Source organism: Meleagris gallopavo, chromosome 30 (assembly GCF_905368555.1).
Source record: "Meleagris gallopavo chromosome 30, MGAL_WU_HG_1.1, whole genome shotgun sequence".
NCBI lineage: Eukaryota > Metazoa > Chordata > Aves > Galliformes > Phasianidae > Meleagris > Meleagris gallopavo.
Genome location: NC_139433.1, coordinates 3,541,064 through 3,559,734, shown reverse-complemented (window position 1 = coordinate 3,559,734; position 18,671 = coordinate 3,541,064). Strand labels below are relative to the sequence as shown.

The window sequence follows — 18,671 nt, the reverse complement described above, 5'->3', positions numbered from 1 at the left end:
ACACTACGCAGTTAAGCCAAAATCAGATACCCCTGCTTCAGCCTCAAAGGGAAGCAGACTGCTTTCCCAACACACCAGCAAGCCCAGCTGTCACACTGATGTCACGCTGACCTCCCCCATTCGAGCAGAATCCCTGCCAGATTCCCCATCTTTGTTTCCCCACCTCCCGTGCTCATTTCTCGTGCTATGAGCTGCACCCAGCACAGCCCCTGCGCACGAGCAGCAGGGAGTGCGTGGTGCTCAGGGCTGTGAGCTCCCCATGGGCAGCTCAGCGTCTGCACAGTGCCACATCCCCCCTGCTCAGAAGGAACTCCTATCGAATTCACAGTTTCGGATGTTTTTATTGAAAGTCAAGCCCTGGGCTTGGGGAGCTGAAGAGAAATTAACAAAAGAGAATCACACCCCAAATATTTGGATTGAGGGAAAAGAAACGCAAAACAAATAAACAAGCAGAAACTTTGTTTTCTCGGAGATGCTGGGGATGAAATGGATGTAGAGGCAGCTCAGGCCATAAAAAGCCATCGTAAGACTGCTCTGTCCAGTAAGTCAGCGATTAAAACTAAGGAACAAATGAGCTTTATTTTATTTACAGAATGAATGAATGAGGAAAATCTGTACTTGCAGCGGTTTCTCCTCGTGACAACAAAATCCCAACAGCCTTTGATAAACTGCGATGGGAAGTTTGGCTCTTGTCACCCACGTCCAGACACACGGTTTGCAGGTTTTGCTCAGGAGCTGTGGGTGAATTTAGTGTTCAAAGCACGAGGCTGTCATCTCTGAAGCTGAATGAAATCCCCTGTGCACCTCAGCCCTTGCAGTCACGCTCCGTGCGCTGCTCCCGACCTCCTCTTCTAGAGGGCAGAGGTGAAATGAGTAGGCACTGGTTGTGCAACGTCACTTGGAGGTCAGACTGTACTTCTGGCTTCATGACAGCATAGGAACTCAGTTTGTCAGGGAATAAAGACCGACCAGGAGCCCCCAAAGCGGGGTCAGACAGTCCCTTCTTATCTCTGCAATTAAAAAGGAGCAGCACAGGCTGCGTATCTGAAAAACAAAGGATCTATCACTACGTGAAAAACGTGTCCTGTGTCAGAAACACAACGCTGAGCTGTATCTGAATGGAGTCCCTGAACTATTGGGTATCTTTGGAGCTGCCCTTGCACTCAGCAGGGCACCGTGTTCACATCTCCATCCTCACCCGCTCCGTTACCCCTCTGAACACCACCCGGGCCCCATTACAACGGCCATCATGACACTGAAGTGCGTGGTGAGTGGGCCTGCAGCCTTTCTCCTGGCTGAGAGATGGCATCGTGCCTTCAGGAAGTTGTCAATATCAGCAAATAAGAGAATGATAATGCGATTTCGTAACATTTCACAGTAAAATTACAATTGTTTGGAAAACACGTCGTCCCCAAAACACTCTCAGTAGTAAGGTCGTCGTGGATTGTTCTGCAAGGAATAACAAAGGAAGATTAATCAGAATCGCTGCCTTCACAGAACAATGAGCATTTGAGCTTAATTATCTGAAAAAGCCACTGAAACGTGACATTTCTGACAGCAAAACCTGAGGTTTCCCATCACAAATCACAAAGGCAGCTCTCTAGATGCGCTGGCACGCTGAATGTAACAGGCAACTGCAAGCTTACAAGCCTTTCACAGGCAGCAAAACAATTATTCAAAATAAGCCATGGATTCACGGACAACTCATCTGCCTCCTTTGTGTGCAGTACCTGCACTTGGTATGGACCACATCAAACTAAAGCCAGCATCCTTTGCATCAGAAAAGCGCAGCGAGGAGATGCAGCCATCGCCGGGTAATGGGAATTTGATTCAGAATGAGAATGAATCAAAGGAACGTTCACAGAATTTGATCTCTTGGTTAAAGTCACTGGAAACACTCCTCTCCCTTCTGTCTTTTATGAGATACCTCAGTGGTTTGGTCACTGCTTGCTCTGGTCCTGGGGTGCCTTACCAGAGGGTTGGGTCGGAAGCGGTAGGCGAGCATCATGCGCTTACGGAACGCCTCGTACTCATCATCCTCCTTGGTCAGCTCTGCAGGACGGTCAATGCCAAAGCCAGCACCATCCACAGCAGTGGTCCCCCTGTTCAGAAAGGCACAACAAAGCTGCTGAGGGAAGCAAGCGGGCAGCTCACCAGAAACACCCACACCAAGATGACGGGTAGGACGGAGCTCATCGCTGCCTCTGCCGTGTTTCCGTACTGCCCTTCCAAATGATGTCTGCTATTGCTAGATGGAAGCAGGATGGTGAATATGTATTTGCTTACCCTTTTAGAGCTGGAGCAGAAATACTGTCTGTGCTGTGGGCTCCCCCTACCCAGCAATGCTCAGACAAGCAGACCGACCTTAGGCAGCCAAAGCTGCAGGTTTGTGCCACACTGATGGAGGCAGGCAGCTGCTCAACAGCCTTCACTCCACAACAACCCAGAAGTGACACCAGCTCATCTCTACCTCCATTACCACCTCCTTAGCAATTCTGAGATGGCAAATCCAAGCGAAGCACAGCCCTGGTTCAACCCTGTGACAGGCAGAAGTGTCTTTCCTTCTGCTGTTTTAAAGCCTCGCTGTTCTGAACACAGTGATCTTTCATCACAGGTCTCCTCTGCACAAATAAGCAGACTGCCAGAGAGATCTTCCTGCAATAAGCAAAGAAGTGCTTTGTAGAGACACTTCATATTACACAGTAAACAAACAATTGTTATTTATAAAAGGATCTAATGCTAAAAAATAATTCAGAGCCTATCCTATCACCAATAGCTGCTTCTGAAGTTCAGCATATGCCACCAACAGATGATCCATGCAAAAAGAGATGTTCATCTATTTTTGGATGGAACTCTACAGAAGCTTTATTATCCACAAAATGGGATGGAGTCAGTAAACTCCTGTGCAAAAAAAGAGCTGCACAATCACATAAAACGCTCACTGCTATGAAGCTAACTGTTTTTTCAAAGGGGTGCACCAGGAACACGTGTTGTTAACTGCCTTCCACCCACAGTATGCCAGAGGCCGGCCAGCAGGCACCAAGGGTGCTCCAGATCCTCTTGAGGGTTTAAATCAACGTGGAGGCATGTCCTGGGAGAGATGAGGGGCATACATGGTCTTATCTCTGTGTTATAGAGGGGGAAACTGAAGAGCAAGAACCTCAGGAAAAAAAAAAAACACACTAGGCAAATTGAGATGGGAAACAAAACACTCCTGGGCTCAGATCATACCTCCTGCCTGAGATAACAGTAACAAATTCAGTCCTGGCAGAGAGAGAACCCCAAAGAAATCAGAAACAATTTTCTTCCTCTGCTGAGAGGATTCCATATTCTGTGCAAGTGATGAATTACAGCCACGTTCATTTGCAGCTGCTTCCAGTAGGCAAGAGCAGGAGCATCAATTATCAGCCTAAGAGGAAAGGACTAAATCAATAGTAGAAGAGCTCTGCTTACTTGCTGACTGGGTTTTTAATCCCCTGTCCATCCGAACCAAGCCCCTCGCCTTCCTTCCAGCCCATCTTCATCAGCATTTGATAACCTATGTTTTCCACAGTCAGTTTGAACTCTTTGTACTCAGAATAATCTGGTTCACGTCCCTCCTGCAGGAAGACAAAAGGCAGAGCTGTTTGGTTTGTATATGCACAGACAGACCTACGTTTGGGGGTCAAAGGAGAGAAAAATCAGCTTCAGCTGCTGGAAGTCAAGACTGTTCTGGCAAACAGTTAATAACCAGCACAACCTCTTGGGACTCTATTTCTGCACAAGCACAGAGAAGAAAACAGGTAAGTGATAAAGCACTGCACAGTCACGCAAGCCCTGTAACAACCTGCAAGAAGCAGGGATTGCTACTGCAAGATTAGGCTGAGACACACTCAGCTTCTGAATTTCAAGTTGCTCACTGAATCAAGTTTCAGATACGGTTCCTAAATAAACAAAGATCTCCAGGGAACAGAAGAACCCATGCTGGTTGCAAGAAAACATCATCAAGGATACCAGCATCAAGAAGTTCTACAGTTTAGGAAGAATCGACAGCTATGAAGTATTTTTCATAAGCTTTTTGTGTGCTTTATGCTTTTACCTACTGCAATTGTCTGGATAAAAACTTGAATTTGCCTTGCTTGGCATCAGCCACCACTTGTCTTAAACAGGAACTGCAGACAAACAGTGGGGAACCGGAGAGGTTTGACTCTAATTCCAGCTAACCCACAAACACCATCCAAACATTTTGCTTTCCAGTTTACTACCACTGCAAAGAGTGCAAACCTGCAGAACGAACACAGCCCCCACAGTGGTGAGGGCAGAAGTACTTCAAAGCTGCACGGTAGCAAACTGCTCTGAAAAAGGGCCTGAGGTCCCACCCTCGCTGCTGCAGGACAAATCTGAAGCACTGCCAGTGCCCTGGGAAAATTCTGCTATTTTACCTTTAGAGCCTTGAATGTCTCCATGAATTTTTCCAGCTCGTCTGGTGGAAGGAAGTCTCCAATGAAATGCTTCCCTCTGCCCATCTGGGTCAGCTGCTCAGCCCACTCTGCCCAAGACACAGAAGTGAAAACAGCAGTTATGCAGCATTCTGTGCCTTGGAATTTCAGATGGTTTGCCAAGCGTAACACCTCACAGCAACAAACTGCTATCACCTCCACCCAACAAGCAGAGAAATCACAGCGCAGACCAGCGGCCAGCAGCCCTGTGACTGCCATGCTGAGAACATGACCTCAAACATCTCCCTCTGGAGGCCTCTGCACAACTGCAGAGCAAGGTGCTTGCACGGCAGCTGCCCACACACCTCGTGTCTTGTCCATCTCCATGCGTCGAAGCTGGTGCTCCCACGTTCCCAGCTCGCTGTCCACTTCTTCATCGCTGTCGTAGCCGTGCTGGTGCTGCTGAATTGCCTTTTCCCACATCATCTGCATTTCCTGCATGGCTTGTTTGTGCTTCATAATCATGTCGTACATCTGCTGCATCTAGGAGAAGAGGTGAACGGTGCGCTCGGTGACACAAAACAACACACAGGCAGCACAGCCCCCCACCCCCAGCTGCCTCCCACAACGCAGGGATGACAACCTCAGATCCCAAGGGGCAGCACGGCTGCTGGATCTGATCCACTCATTCCTCAGATCAAGCAGGAGCAAGGCCTGCTGGTTCCTCCAAGAGATGCACCTGGATTTCAGCACGGAGGATTTCTGCCACCTCACCATCCCCACACAGTTTGAACATCGCCCTCACGTTCCAGCAAAAGCAAATCCTGCTCTCACTCCATCACAGCTTGCACGCACGCCCTCACCTCCCCACTGCTAAAGCAACACATAACCAGCTGCAGATGAGACACCGCAGACCTTATAGATTTGGGGTTTTAGTTTGGTAGCACAGCAATTGGCTGGCTTCGTTTGTATTCCCCAAAGCCCTCTAAGATAATTCTGCTGACTGCAGCACCACACGATTCTCAGGCATTCAGCACAAATCCCAGAGATTTATGTGGAAAACTTTCTTTGCTATCAGCCCCTCTGTTCTCCCACCTAACGCTGCAGCGCGAGATGCAGGCACACAAATGAATAAGGAAACCATTTCAGGGCATTACCTCCTGCTGCTCCTTCAGCTGTTTCTTCTGGGCTTCAGACAGCTCCGTCACCCCCACCAAACCAACTGGTTTCCCTTTTTCATACCCAAGGCCCTTGAGGTCCTGAACTGAAAGAAGCACATGTAAAAAGACTTTCATAAATCAGAGACAGCTGTCGAGGCCACATCACCAGAACCCCTTGTGAAGCTTCAGACCCGTTTCACAACTGCTGCATCCAGACTCTGAACTGCAGAGCAACCACTCGAAGGCAGAGGCAGGAAAGCCAGCAGCTCGCAGTGGCTCTGCCAGCCCAGATCACACGAGCAGAGTGGGAACCAACATCTCACACCCTCAGAGGTCACTGCATGGCAATTTCTTACGGCACGCTTGAAAAATCATTGCTCCTTTAATCCTAATTCCCCTCATAAGGCTTCCTTGTGAACCCCAGCAAGGAGGGATAATTATTCTGACTGTATCCCATGCAGATCTGAGCCTGTCACCATATTGCCCAGCCTGTGCACTGAGTGTCTGCTGATTACTGTATAAACAGCAGCTTCATTCACAATGAAAAGCAAATGACCATGCTAGAATAAAGACACAAGCACTGTGCTGCTTTGGAAGGTACCATTCCCCAGGGAATCTGAGTTCCTGCAGGCTGAAGAAGAGCATTGCTTGGCTTTCAAAGCCTGACAGCCCCACCAATGCATCCTCCTTTTCCTGCAGCATCTCATTTGGAAGCTCCTCCTCTGGAATGACTCTCACTGTTGTATCAGGTAAGCTCTGAAATTAGATACTGAGATTACGTGGGCAGGGAACGCACTGATTTAAAGTGCCCACACAACTCTGAGTTCAAAGCAGCCATTAAAGGAGCGGGGATGCCTCTGTGTCACTGCTGCACCATGAGCAAGAGTACTGGAAACACTGCTGGAGCTGAGAAACAGATTTGCAGTAGAGACTGCCTTACAGACACGGTCTGAATTTCTAGCAGAACTGGCAGCTCCCCTCCCTCTACAGCACCTCAGAACTGAGATCCCAGCACTTAAATATTTAAGGGATTAAAAGAAGACTCCCAACCACACTTGAAAGCACGCTGCATTTTTCCAACACAAGGGAAAAAATATTTTCTTTTCAATGACTGCAAAACCCTCAATTCGAACGGACGTCCAGACTGCAGTTAAATGACGCTTCATTAATTATTCATCATCTATTAATTATGAAGCCCAATAATAATAGGATCATTGTTCGTGACACCAAATGTCTACACAGCATGCTAATTAGGCCCCAGGAGTTGGCTTCTGCCTTTCCCTTGTTCTCACCCAGGGCAACTGATCCAAGCCTTCTTATCTCCCTCCTTTCCCACTTGCTTTTGGCCAAGCGTGCCACGATTGGGAAGCAGCTTCCTCAACTCCAGCCTCCCAAGGAGAAGATGAAAAGCACACCAGCCAGAGCCTCTGCACCAGCAACGGGAGTCAACTCTGCAGGAAGAGTTATGTAAAACACTGCAAGAGCTTTCCTGAGAGCAGGAAGCAATCAGCAGCGTTGCCCTGAGCCTGGCACTAGGATAAGCACTTCCAGCTCCCAAGAAATAAGAGCAAATAGAAAAATGAACCTGTCTGCTATTGACAAAGAGCCTGATTTCTGTCTCGGAGAGCAGTGAGATTTGGAGACTGTTTTAATGAACACGATATGCCATTCCATGTAGAACTGGCTATAAATAAGAAGCTGGCTCCAAATGTGATGTGAGACCGAGGCACTCCAGCACCAGCCCTCGCCAAGGATTCACCTCCTGTCTCAGGGCATGGGAAAGCTTTCTCTGAATGCACCGAGGAAGACTCTGCCCTTCACGGAGGTCAGCAGCTCTCTGGCTTCGTTCTGAATTGCATAAACACTCGGGCTAAGAGCCAGGCATGGCTCCAGAGGCCCCACGAGCTGGTGGTTTGCCAGCATATATAACCACCTTAAAGGAGAAAGGTAAGACCGTAGCATCTTCTTTCACATCCCAGAAAGCATATGCCACTGCTGCTTCCTGTGCTACAGCTACATCTGGTTCGTCTGCCTGCTCTGTGGCACCTTGCAGACTTCGTGCTGAGATGAGGCTGAAGGAGCCACTGCAGAAATTCAGCTCGGAGGGATATTTTTGTAGCCTTGGCCCGAAGCATCACAATACAGAAAAGTTGATAGAAAAGCAAAGCTCCGCCCAAAGCCTACATCTGAAGACAGAAAAATCTATTAGTAAGTGAGATCAGTCAACATATTCGCATAAAAACAGATAATAAGATTTGTAGGTGCCTTGCACCAGGCTACACAATGCAGAAGAGAAGCTGCCCTCAGCCTCACGTCCAGCAGGCTTGGGAAAAGGGCATTTTTCCCTTGAAAGACATCAGCTTTGTCTACAGGGTTAATGGTGCAGTCTATCTGCAGCACTGGCAGAAGGCTACCTGAAGGTTCATCCCTTCCCCACACGCCCAAAGAGCTCGTTAGAACTGAACCAAACATCCTTTAAGAAGAGCAGAAGAAATCCCAGCACAGAAGTGCCTGAACTTTTGCTTTGCAGCCTGAAGATGGTACTCAATTAAAACGAATCGGACTCAAACCGACCCAGTATTGGGTTTCAGAATATTCTAACAGCAGCCTGCAGTATCCCATTAGTCCACAGAGTTCACTAACAGCAGTATCTCTGTTCTGTTCAGCTTCTCAGATGTATTAATCCCTGCAGCACCTATGCAGTTAAGTGCTTTGACATCAATATATTGAAGAGGAACCTTGTTTCTGTCCAAAAGAGCTACTTTTTCTCCACTCTGCAATACTGATTTATTACTACGAGTAGACAGAAAAAGGATCACAACAGTCCTGCACCACATTCCCAACAACTGCTAAGGATAAAGGTCTGAGACACAGAGATTTAGGGACCAGAGCACCTTGTGCCACCTGCCTTGCCCAGAACAAGTTTAATTTGGAATTCTCTCCACCTGTCAGGTTGAAGATGTTCATTCTAAAAAGAGATTAGTCCATCTCAAGCAATAAATAAAAAAAGCCTTCCCCCTGCAGAGCATTAACAGAGCATTAATGGTTGATTTGTTATGCCTAGCAAATTGTTTGCTGTCCTTTTCTTCTACTTGACACAAAGCCCTGTAGAAAGTGAGCATGAACACAGCTAGCATGTCCCTGTCTAATTAAGGGGAGGCTAAAGAGCCAGGGGAGATTTCAGCAGGAAGCATGCTGCAATGAGCACACAATGATACTCTTGCAGGCCCCCACTGCAGCAGGAGGTATTAAGATGGAATCTGATGCTTGTTTTGATAGCGTCTGCCCAGCTATCAGAGCTTCATCTAAGCTTCATTACTGTCTGCAAGAAAAAAAAAAAGATACTCTAGAGGCACAGAATAAGACTTTAGTATCTGATTTCTGGCTTACTACAAGCAGCAATTCAAGGTCAAATGAATAAGCCATCCAGCCTGGTAGCTTGTCCTGCACTTATGACATGCATAGACAAGAGTTCTGCACTGGGCAGCCATCAGAAAAGCAGACTGCATTGGAAGTCCTCTTCCTCTCCATCTGAAGGGCTGGATGGGGAGACTGAGCCCTTCCTCCCTGATCTCTGCAGAACCAGCACATCATGACACACACTGCCAACACAACATCTCACCCAGGCCTAACGATCAAAGCTGTTAATGGCTGAGCAATTACATCCTCCGAAACCCAGCCCAAGCAGAAGGCCCACTGACCTGATGGAGCAACAAATTCTACAGGCTGACCATGTGCTGAGAATCACGTGATCTCAGTCTGCAGCTCAGGAAATTATACCTTGTTTTCTGCTGCTTGTCCCATTTCATCCATTTTGCTATTGCTTTTTGGGAAAGTTCCTGTTTAAACAGGTACTTATCACTTTTCCCATAACTCTAGCCTCACACCTTTCATTTTCTCTGTTTGCCAACACTGGCTGCCTATCCTGCATCTTTACTTGCTCCTTTTGCCACCCCTTCCCCACAACACACTAACTGAACAAAGGATTCAAAAACATCATCTAAAACATCTGCACCTATCTGCTGTCCTCAGTTTCTGCACGCATCTCTAACTGCCTGCCTAGTTACCTACCTGCACGTGCACAGATGGGCCACACGAGTTCCACCTCTGCAAGCTCACTACAAGTGCCTGGGCTGGAAGAACTACCTCCCAGCACTCCAACAGGGCTGCACCCCTGGTGAACTTGGCAGGTGAAGCAACAGGGGCATCAGCCTCAGCACTGGATGAGGGTTACGACGCCTACTTGTAATCTAATGAACCAAACATGGGTGTAAATTGGAACTGGGAGTTTTACTTGTGCCCACCAGCACCTGGGGAGCAGCTATTCCTATTCTGATCAGTTAGAGTGAGATGGAAGTGCTGCCCAGGGACTTTATCCTACCGTGGGGAATAAGCACAGTTCAGCTTTGATATTTGTTTTCTGAAGACTCTTCCTGAAGTGAAATAGCCCTAAATAGCGTGGAGGCTGAGGCTCTAATGAGCTACAGCACAGCAGGGTTTTAGAGATAGCTGAAGAACGATAAGATCCAATCCCTGGTGTCAGCGAGATAAAGTGGTTTATCTGCGTTTCCACACAGGGAGAGTTAGTGCTGGACCCAGCTGAAAGACAGGGGCTGGCGACCAAGGAGATTACAACAAGAGATAAAGACTTGCTGGGCTTTCTGTTTACGCAGCCAGCTGAGCTAAGGCAGAAAGCACTCCCTAGGAACAAACAGTTATGCAACCCAAACGACAGAGCCACTAACCTGACAGAGGGGAGGGAGAATCCAGCTGCTGGATGAGCTGCGGGAGGGGCAGTTCAACCTTGTCTTCCTCTGGCCCCCACCTGCTCTTCCGCTTCTTTTTAGTGGTGCCTGCTGCAGCTGCAGCTGTCGTTGCAGCAGTGCTTGTGGCCGTCTGATTGGGTGGGGTTGAAGAGGATGAGGGTGAAGGTGAGGGCAATGGTGGGGGTACAGGTAAGGGCACGGGCAACGGTGTGGGGACAGGTAAGGGCACGGGCAAGGGGACGGGCAAGGGCAAAGGTGAGGGCACAGGGATGGGTAAGGGCAAAGGCAAAGGTGTGGTGGGTGCAGGTAATGGCAGAGACGATAAGCACAGGGGTGATGGAGACGCCTCAGGACTGGTTTTCCTTTTCAGACTGGGCTCTGCAGGCACAGGAGCACTTGCAGCACTGGTTTTGGCCTTACGGAACTCCTCCAGTTTCTGCCGGTAGTACTTGTAGCCTTTGCTGTTTGGCTCATATAAAAACCTGTAGGGAAAAATAAGAAGTCTGGGCTAGCAGTAATACCCAGGGGATGGGTACAGCAGTTTGCTCAGTGCTTCCCCTTCCTGCAGTGCTCCTGCACAAGGAGTTGCTGCTCTCCAGCACCACCCTGTGTGCACGTGTGTAACGCAGGGCTCTGCCTGCTGCTGCAAGGTGAACTGCAAGTCTTTTGGGACCAGGGAGCGTGCTTCCCATTCGTGGTGAAACACGGCTGTTTACAGCGTCACGTAAACACACTGTGCTAAAAGGATCACACTGCGTTGTGGGAATGCAGAGGCATCCCCCAGAACACGCCTGGGAAAACTGCAAGGGCTCTACAACATGTTGGATTTCAGTTCACAGAAGAAAACATTCACAGCTTTACCAAAGAGAATGCCAAACCACTGCCTAAAGAAACTGCTCCCTCTGTGCTTCTAGCTTGAATAGATATTAACAGTCTGCTTAATTATACCACAACTCCTCCTTCTGTTCCTTCATACTCAACAAAAATACTTCTTTAGTTGTTACTCCTTCCAGAAATAGGCATCTCTGACCTTTAGGGTAAAATAAAACTCCTCAGTCTCTGTAGGAAGAACATGAACAATCCTCAGTCTAGCAGCTATGCAAAAAAAAAAAAAAAGATACACTTTGTTTATAATAAACACACTTTTTGGGCTCCCTCCAATTTAAATACTTCGTGCAGAAACTGTGTCTATTCCCAATGCCTCTGCAACCTTCCTGCTTCAGAGAGGAAGAGTTTAAAATCTGATCTAAGCTCTCCTTTTGACAATGCCTGCTCCTACAAGAAGACATGGGAGACAACAGGCCTTCCCCATCTATAGCTGCACCACAGCCACAGGCAGCACAGGCAGCTCTGTGACACTCTAAAAGGCACTGAATTAAATCTTGCATTCCTCCATGTGAGTAACAGGGTTGGGGGTTGCTGCAGGAGCAAGCAGAGGGCAGGATGGGACAGACATCCATCTGATGGAATCCCAACAGAGGAGGCAGGGTTCGACTGGCTCAGGTGGGACCCACAGTGGTGTTTTCAAGTAAATGAGGGAGCAGCTCAGCTATCAGCACATCTGTTGAATGCAATTCGCAACACAAGGAGACGACCCAAGAGGGCCGGGAGGCAACAAATAAAAAGCCAAAATATCAGCAGCAAAATAAGGCCTGCTGAACACAAGGCTGCTCCCAGAGAACACGCCACGTCGTCTGTAAGAGCAGAACAACAAAACATCTATGGCACCAAAGGGAGACATTAAGCAGCTGTCAGTAAGCACCAAAGAGAACAATTCACATCTGATGCGCTGAAAAAGATATTCCAAAGGGGGATCTAATGGTGGAGGAGTGTTACCTGTCCGCTAAAGATGCTGCGTAAAGAGCAACCCAGGAAATTAATTGGACTGCAGCAGTATGAGGAGTGGATGGGGGCTCACAACAGGACTCAGTTACAGGGAAGAGCTTAAAGGTCAGAATTATACCACTGGATTGCAACAGAAAGCAGGTGGGAGGGGTGGAAGTCATAAAGTAATTTTGGAGAAAGCAAATCGATTCCTCTCTCTATGCCTTGAACTGTAAAGCTTCAGAATGTGAAGGTATCAGCACAATATAGCTGTTCTGCCCTTGTAACTTCAGATTTATGTCCACCATTATCCCTTTACAAAGAAAAGGACCCCTCCAAGGCCCCACCTCACCCCCAGCAGCAGGCTTCTTCCTTTACCTGAAAGCATGGTTCTCACGGTTGTTCTGCAAGGCAATAGCTTCCACCTCAGGACCCCCGTCTGCTATGAACCGGGCGAGTTTCTCAGCAAAGTTCTTTGTCTCTTCATCCTCTGGGGGTGAAACTTTAAGCAGGCTGTCAGTACTGGGCCCAACTCACACAAGCAACAGTCAAAGCCTATCTGTTCTAAGGACCCCAAGAGCAGAATAAGGGCAAAAGGTCGAGTTTAATTTTGAGAAATATGACACACAAACAGAGTTTACATCACAGAAACACGACATTGCATTACAGCTGTACAACAGTTTCGTAACCAGAGCAGCACTCATTCACACATCCTCTGTGCCAGCAGCTAGATGAGAGCAGATTAAGGGACAAGCCAGCTTTTGTGTTCAAAGGGGGGCACTCATTTCTCTGTACAGCAAAGGAAGTCCTTCTTCCTCGTGTCAGGCACTTCCCCATAATATCACGTCTCAGTACTCACAATTAACTCTCATTAAAGGTTTTGCCACTGAAGTCCAGAGGTGTAAATGGGAGGAAAAAGCAGCCAAATAGGAACACACAATCCCACGTGTCACTACACACCCAATGGCCACTTTGGGGAGGGTTGCAGGACACAAGAAATTCACCATGGAACAGTCCCAGCTCTCACATGGGAGAGGCAACACTGCAGCCTCAGTCCAAAGGCACAGAGCTCTCAGAGCTTTAGTATTTCAAACATATTTGATGTTTATAAGGAGCCAGGCAAACAGGTTATTTAGCCATGACAACCTTCTATGAATTTGCTACCTGCACAGTACCAGCATGCTGGCACAGGACCAGGAGACAGAAGAGGTGATTATAAGTCATGGATAAGTCATAACCTTTCCTTGCTTCAATACTGCACACCTGTAAAGTATGGATAATACTGCTTATAGCTTCCAGGCTGCACTATCAGCTGCATGTTGGTAACGAGCTCCTTCAGCCCACAGTCTGTTAAGCCACCACTTGTTTGGGCTGTTAGCTCACCAGCATGACAGCTAAATTGCATTAATATTCCTTTCCACAGAAAGGGAATCTGACAGCAGGCCTGAAACAGAGGCTGGAAGGGAAGCGATGAATGCCCAGCCTGCAGACCACAACTCACCCTCAACAGTTTTGGTCTTTTAATGCAGTTAACCTTGTTCCACTGCCCACAGCACCCGTCTGTTGGCAAATCACCCACTTCTGCTGCTCTCCCACCTGGAATCAGTCCCTTATTTGCAAAGGATTATGTCCCAAGCAGGAAATAAAGGCTTCAGGTAGGGAAAGAGCAGCAGAAATGAGGATTACAGTCAAATAAACCTTTCTCATTGATAACAAATCCGATAAGAACATGTGAGAATAAGCACTTTTCCTCAGTGCATTTTCAGGACTGAAACAAGCCCCTTCCATAAAGTGTGCTTAAATACATCGTGGGCTTAGACAACAACCCCCTTGGCAAAGGAGTCTGATGCCAGAGGTCACCATCTCCATACATTTTGAAGTTTTATTTACAGGAACAGGCAGCCAAATATCCATTCTCACTGTTCCCAGACAGCCTTACAGTCACAGAGAGACTGAAGAAGGCAAACAAATTCTGTAACTTATAGAGTATTCTTCAGAGCACAGTCTTAATTACCTTTTTGAGAAGAGGATGCCTGAGAACTTTGATTCTCTTTTCTTATCTCTGCCACTTTCTTTCTGTAGTAAAGGAATTCTCTGCTGTTCTTATCATGTAAAAACCTAAGGTGGAGATGAAGGAAAAAAAAAAAAAAAGGCAAAAAATATGCATCAGCAACAAAAAAAACCAACAGCAATCCCCTAGAGATGTAAACAGCCTGAACTACAAAGAACAAGATAGATAAATTACTCAGAATGCACTCAAACCGTGGGTTACACTGCCTTTAGCATGTATAAACACACACAGCTCTGATCCAAGGACTTGCACCCAAACGTTTTGTCTTACTTCACAAAGAAAAATAAATAACAGTCTGTCCTTCCCACGTGCAGGGGAATCCTCTGTCCTCAGCCACGCAGCACAGCAGTGGCAGAGAAGACAGACTCAGCCCTGAGGTGCAGCCCAGCACCCCCATAGGCCAGGTGAACTCCCAGGCTCTATTCCTAACCAACTGATCTGTTTCCACAGCACCACCACTGTATCACATTCTGCTTCTGTTTTCCCAAAACAAAAACAGCGACGTGCAACAAAGCTCAAATCCACCCAACAATAATTAAACCAAACCCCCTCCCTCCCTCCCTCCCCTGTGAGAACTACATGTGCAAGGCTGATATTTTCCCTCCTACAAAGACACTGCTGTGGTAGGTGAGTTAGCTCCAGACTTACGAAAAAGCTGGGTTATCCTTGTAGTCCTCCATAGCGACCTTCTCTAACTCTGGTCCCCCTTCAGCCACGAACCTAGCCAGCTTTTCCACCACCTGGCGAGTCTCCGCATCCTCTGGGGGTAAAACTTTAAGCAGGCTGTCAGTACTGGGGTTCAACTCACACACCAAACAGGTAACAGGCACATTACTTCTAAGAACCACGGCGACAGACAAAAGTAGAACGGGAACGGGAAGAAAAAGGATGAAATGGGGGATCTGGTCTTACACAGCTGTACAAAGCACAATCCTTACGTCACAGTCAGCCCCCCTCCCTCCCCTACTAGGAAGCGAGTACAAGAAAAAGCCTAAAAATGCAATCAGAACAGTTCAGAGTATAACTTCATCTGGAATGTAATTTGGTTCTGATGATTCTACTCCACACAAAACACACGGTGGGGAGGAATAGGACAACCACATTACCAACTAAAGATTACAAATCCCAGTTCCCAAAGCAGCGTTCTGTAACAGGACAGCAGAGACCTCTTGTGCAGCTGGAGCTATAGCTCTCCCTACTGACGTATGCCTGTGTCCCAGCCCTCACTTGGAGGGAATCCCATCAGAGATACGGGGAGAGCAAAGCCTCCAGAAAGCTGTATTTCCTTCTGTGCCAAAGAAGGAACCCACTCACAGTGGCTGGAGAGCTGACATGGGACGAATTCAATGGAAACTAAGCACACATTTGCCTCAACAATGATATTTTGGGTATGGTGTTGAACACAGAGCACTGTGTTCACTCTGATCTAGACTAGTTCTGAACCCACGGCCTTTGCATTAAGGGTCCTGTCTTCACTCTCTGCAAATAGCAGCTACTTCTCACATTCCTGCAGTACATTTCATGCTCGTGTTCAGACCTGCCAGGATTATGTTTTAATAAATCCCACAGCAACAGCTAGACGTGTTTTGTAAACATAACAAAACGAATTGTGACACAAATCTTAGTGTGACTTACTTAGCAACACCAATCTAATTTTATACTTGATTAGCACATCCATGGGAAATTCAGATTATTAACCCAATCTGCCCTCTGGCTCCTTAACCTATTGCTTATTTAAAGTGCTGCTATTTTCTTCCTTGGTTTTATAGCCTCTTCAAGCAGTTAAGACCTCTGAAGTGTGTTTTTCTATTGAGGCTTCAGAGAGAGGCAGGAACTTGGAATTTACCTGTTTCTACTTCTGTGACTTACAAGTAATTTTATTCAGTTATACATGCAGTTTTTCTCCCACTCCTCAATTGCTTGCCTTGCTATCTCAGAGAAAACAGCCTTCCTAGATGTAAAACAGATCCAGTCTAACTGTAGTGAATGACCACCTCCCACACTGAGGTCAGGCCAAACAAATAATCCCACTCAGCTGCCACCTCACAGCACTCAACCCTCAGCTTTTCCACCCAGAAATCTGCACGCCAAAAACCTTACCGACAACTCGCAGCAGAAGGGCAAAGCCCAATCAACCTTCTAAGGTTCAACTCGTATCTCTACAGTAAGCAAACCCGAACCCACCAAATAAACAAAGTCACAGTACAAAGCATCATTTACCTTTGATTTCCAACCACTGCTCATAATCTTCCTCCTCATCTTCATCTGGCGACTGAAACACACTGAGGCGGTTAACGACTGGGGTCTGTTTGGAATGGGAGTAGTTCTTCGCTTGCTGCAGCATGCTGCTCAGGACCTGACCAGGGCGCTTCCCAAACAGCAAAGGTTTCTTCCCAACATTTGGTGCAGAAGCGTTTGCCGAGTTATTAGTAGAACTTGGGGGAGGTTCTTAGAAAAGAATGAGGGGGGAGAATAATTCCTGTGCACTCTTACTGTTTGAATCTCAGCAGGTTATAAACAACAACTCAGGCAGTCATACATCTGCAACAGGCCGTCATTCTCAGAGTAAATTAAAGACATTGTCTGGCAAAAGCTTGATAACTAAGTGAAAACTATGGTGATTGCTACAAAGTGAGATCCAAGCTAAAAAAAATAATAAGAAATGCTTGTCTTTACAGCACCTACAGATGGAAAGAAGTGCAAATGTTCCTACTGCATCCTGAAGGAAGACTTCAATCCAAATCTAAAAGGGTCACCGCTGCTTTAGAACTTACTCATACTGGTAATAGATAACAGCAAGGTTTCTAAAGTGAATACACATGGAGGCAGCTCACATAAAGCTGGTACCATCAGGAGAAGGAAGGCCTCCTGTTGCTCAGAGGTTGACCTACCAGTACTTGACTTTTCCTTCTGCAGCTTGAGAAACTGCTGGAGGAAACTGCCATCGTTCACAAACTTGTTGGAAACAGAGGCTTCGTTTTCAGTCCCATCATCTCTAAACAGGAGAAGAAAAACAAACAAAAAAAAGCAGATTATGGTTAAGTGACAACTTTGCCAGTCCCCTCATAGACATTCATTTTGGACAGAAAACAAAATCAAAAATTACTGATCTCTGGCACCTAATTTTGAGAATACAGCTATTCAGAAGCACAAGAACCACTCCACTTGGTGCTTATAGCATCCACCTGTGCTCTCCAACACATTAAAACAGGATTTCTCCTTGCACAGTTGGAGCTCTAAGCAAGCAGCTACTGGTGGAATTGCACTGACTCTTGGGAGTTAAGGTTGTGCAGCAGAAAAATGGTAATCGAGAGGGAAAACATCGTATCATAGCATTGAAAAGGCTCAAATTAAAGATGGGGAAATTTAGACTGGATAGAAGGAAAAAGTTCTTTAAGAAAGGGGTGGTGAAGCAGAGCACAGGTTGCCCAGAGAGGTGGTGGATGCTTCAACCCTGGAGACGCCCACGGTTGGGCTGGAGGGGCTCTGAGTGCTGATGGAACTGCAGGTGTTCACTGCAGGGAAGTGGGACCAGATGGCCTTTAAGAGCCCCTTCCAACCCAAGCCATTTATGATTCCCACAGGCACCTATCTGTTAACATGATGTAACAACACTGGGCAGACCTGCTAAACGCACAGAGCCCACTGCTGCCATTCCCAACATTTCATTAACTAACGAGCAGCTCCAACCCCTCCATGTTGGCTTCAAGTGCCTGTGAGGCTCTTCCTGCATTGCTCCCTGCGCAAACCCACTTCAACCATCCCACCCCATATCCCATATCCCACGTCCCACATCGTATCCCACGTCCCACGTCCCACCCCATTCCCACACGCACTCTCCGAGCAGCGGCAGCTGCTGCAGGCTCAGGGCGCTCTGCCGGGCCTGCTGCTCCAGCCGGGCCTCGATCTCTCTCTTTTTCTGCGCTATCAGCTCCTCTTGCTGCAGGATATTCGCCGTCGTTTTGGCCGATTTCGACTGCGCGACCCCAAACCACCGACTGGCCTTCCCTGAGTGGGGGGAAAGAAGGAGGGGGACGCGATTACCGCCCGCTGCAGCGGGAGGAGCCGCCGGAGCGCGGAGCTCCTTTCGGGCCGAGAGGCTCCTGAAGGGCGGGCCGGGGAGGAGGAGGCGGACAGAAAGACCAAGCCGTACCCGGAGCATCCCGGTGGTGGTGGTGGTGATGGTCCATTTTGGAACTGCCGTCCCACCATGCACCGCGCTGAGCCCGGGCGGAGCGGTGCGCGACGGAGCTGCCGCAAAGGCCTCTGGGAGCTGCAGTCCCCAAGGGGCCTCGGGGCGGGAAGGAAAGGAGGGAGCGGAGCGCTTCGCTGAGGTGAGGTCGCGGCCTCCGCGCTCCTTCCCGAGCCCTTAAAGCAGCTGCGCAGCAGAGCGCGCTAGGACTACGACTCCCACAAACCCTCGCGCGGCGCC

General features: G+C 47.9%; 1 protein-coding gene across 1 annotated transcript; it reads right to left on the bottom strand.

The window, feature by feature from the left end:
- Nucleotides 1-321: 321 nt before the first annotated feature.
- SUGP1 (SURP and G-patch domain containing 1) lies at nt 322-18,637 on the bottom strand. The gene is made up of 14 exons (XM_010725002.3): nt 18,393-18,637; nt 18,076-18,247; nt 17,131-17,234; nt 16,460-16,687; nt 14,888-15,011; nt 14,183-14,286; nt 12,547-12,670; nt 10,324-10,826; nt 5,576-5,682; nt 4,784-4,961; nt 4,422-4,528; nt 3,454-3,599; nt 1,973-2,102; nt 322-1,449 (listed from the first exon to the last, which is right to left on the bottom strand). The coding sequence occupies exons 1-14, from the start codon at nt 18,427-18,429 to the stop codon at nt 1,423-1,425; spliced, it is 2,091 nt and encodes a 696-aa protein (XP_010723304.2). The 5' UTR covers nt 18,430-18,637; the 3' UTR covers nt 322-1,422.
- Between the last annotated feature and the right edge of the window lie 34 nt (nt 18,638-18,671).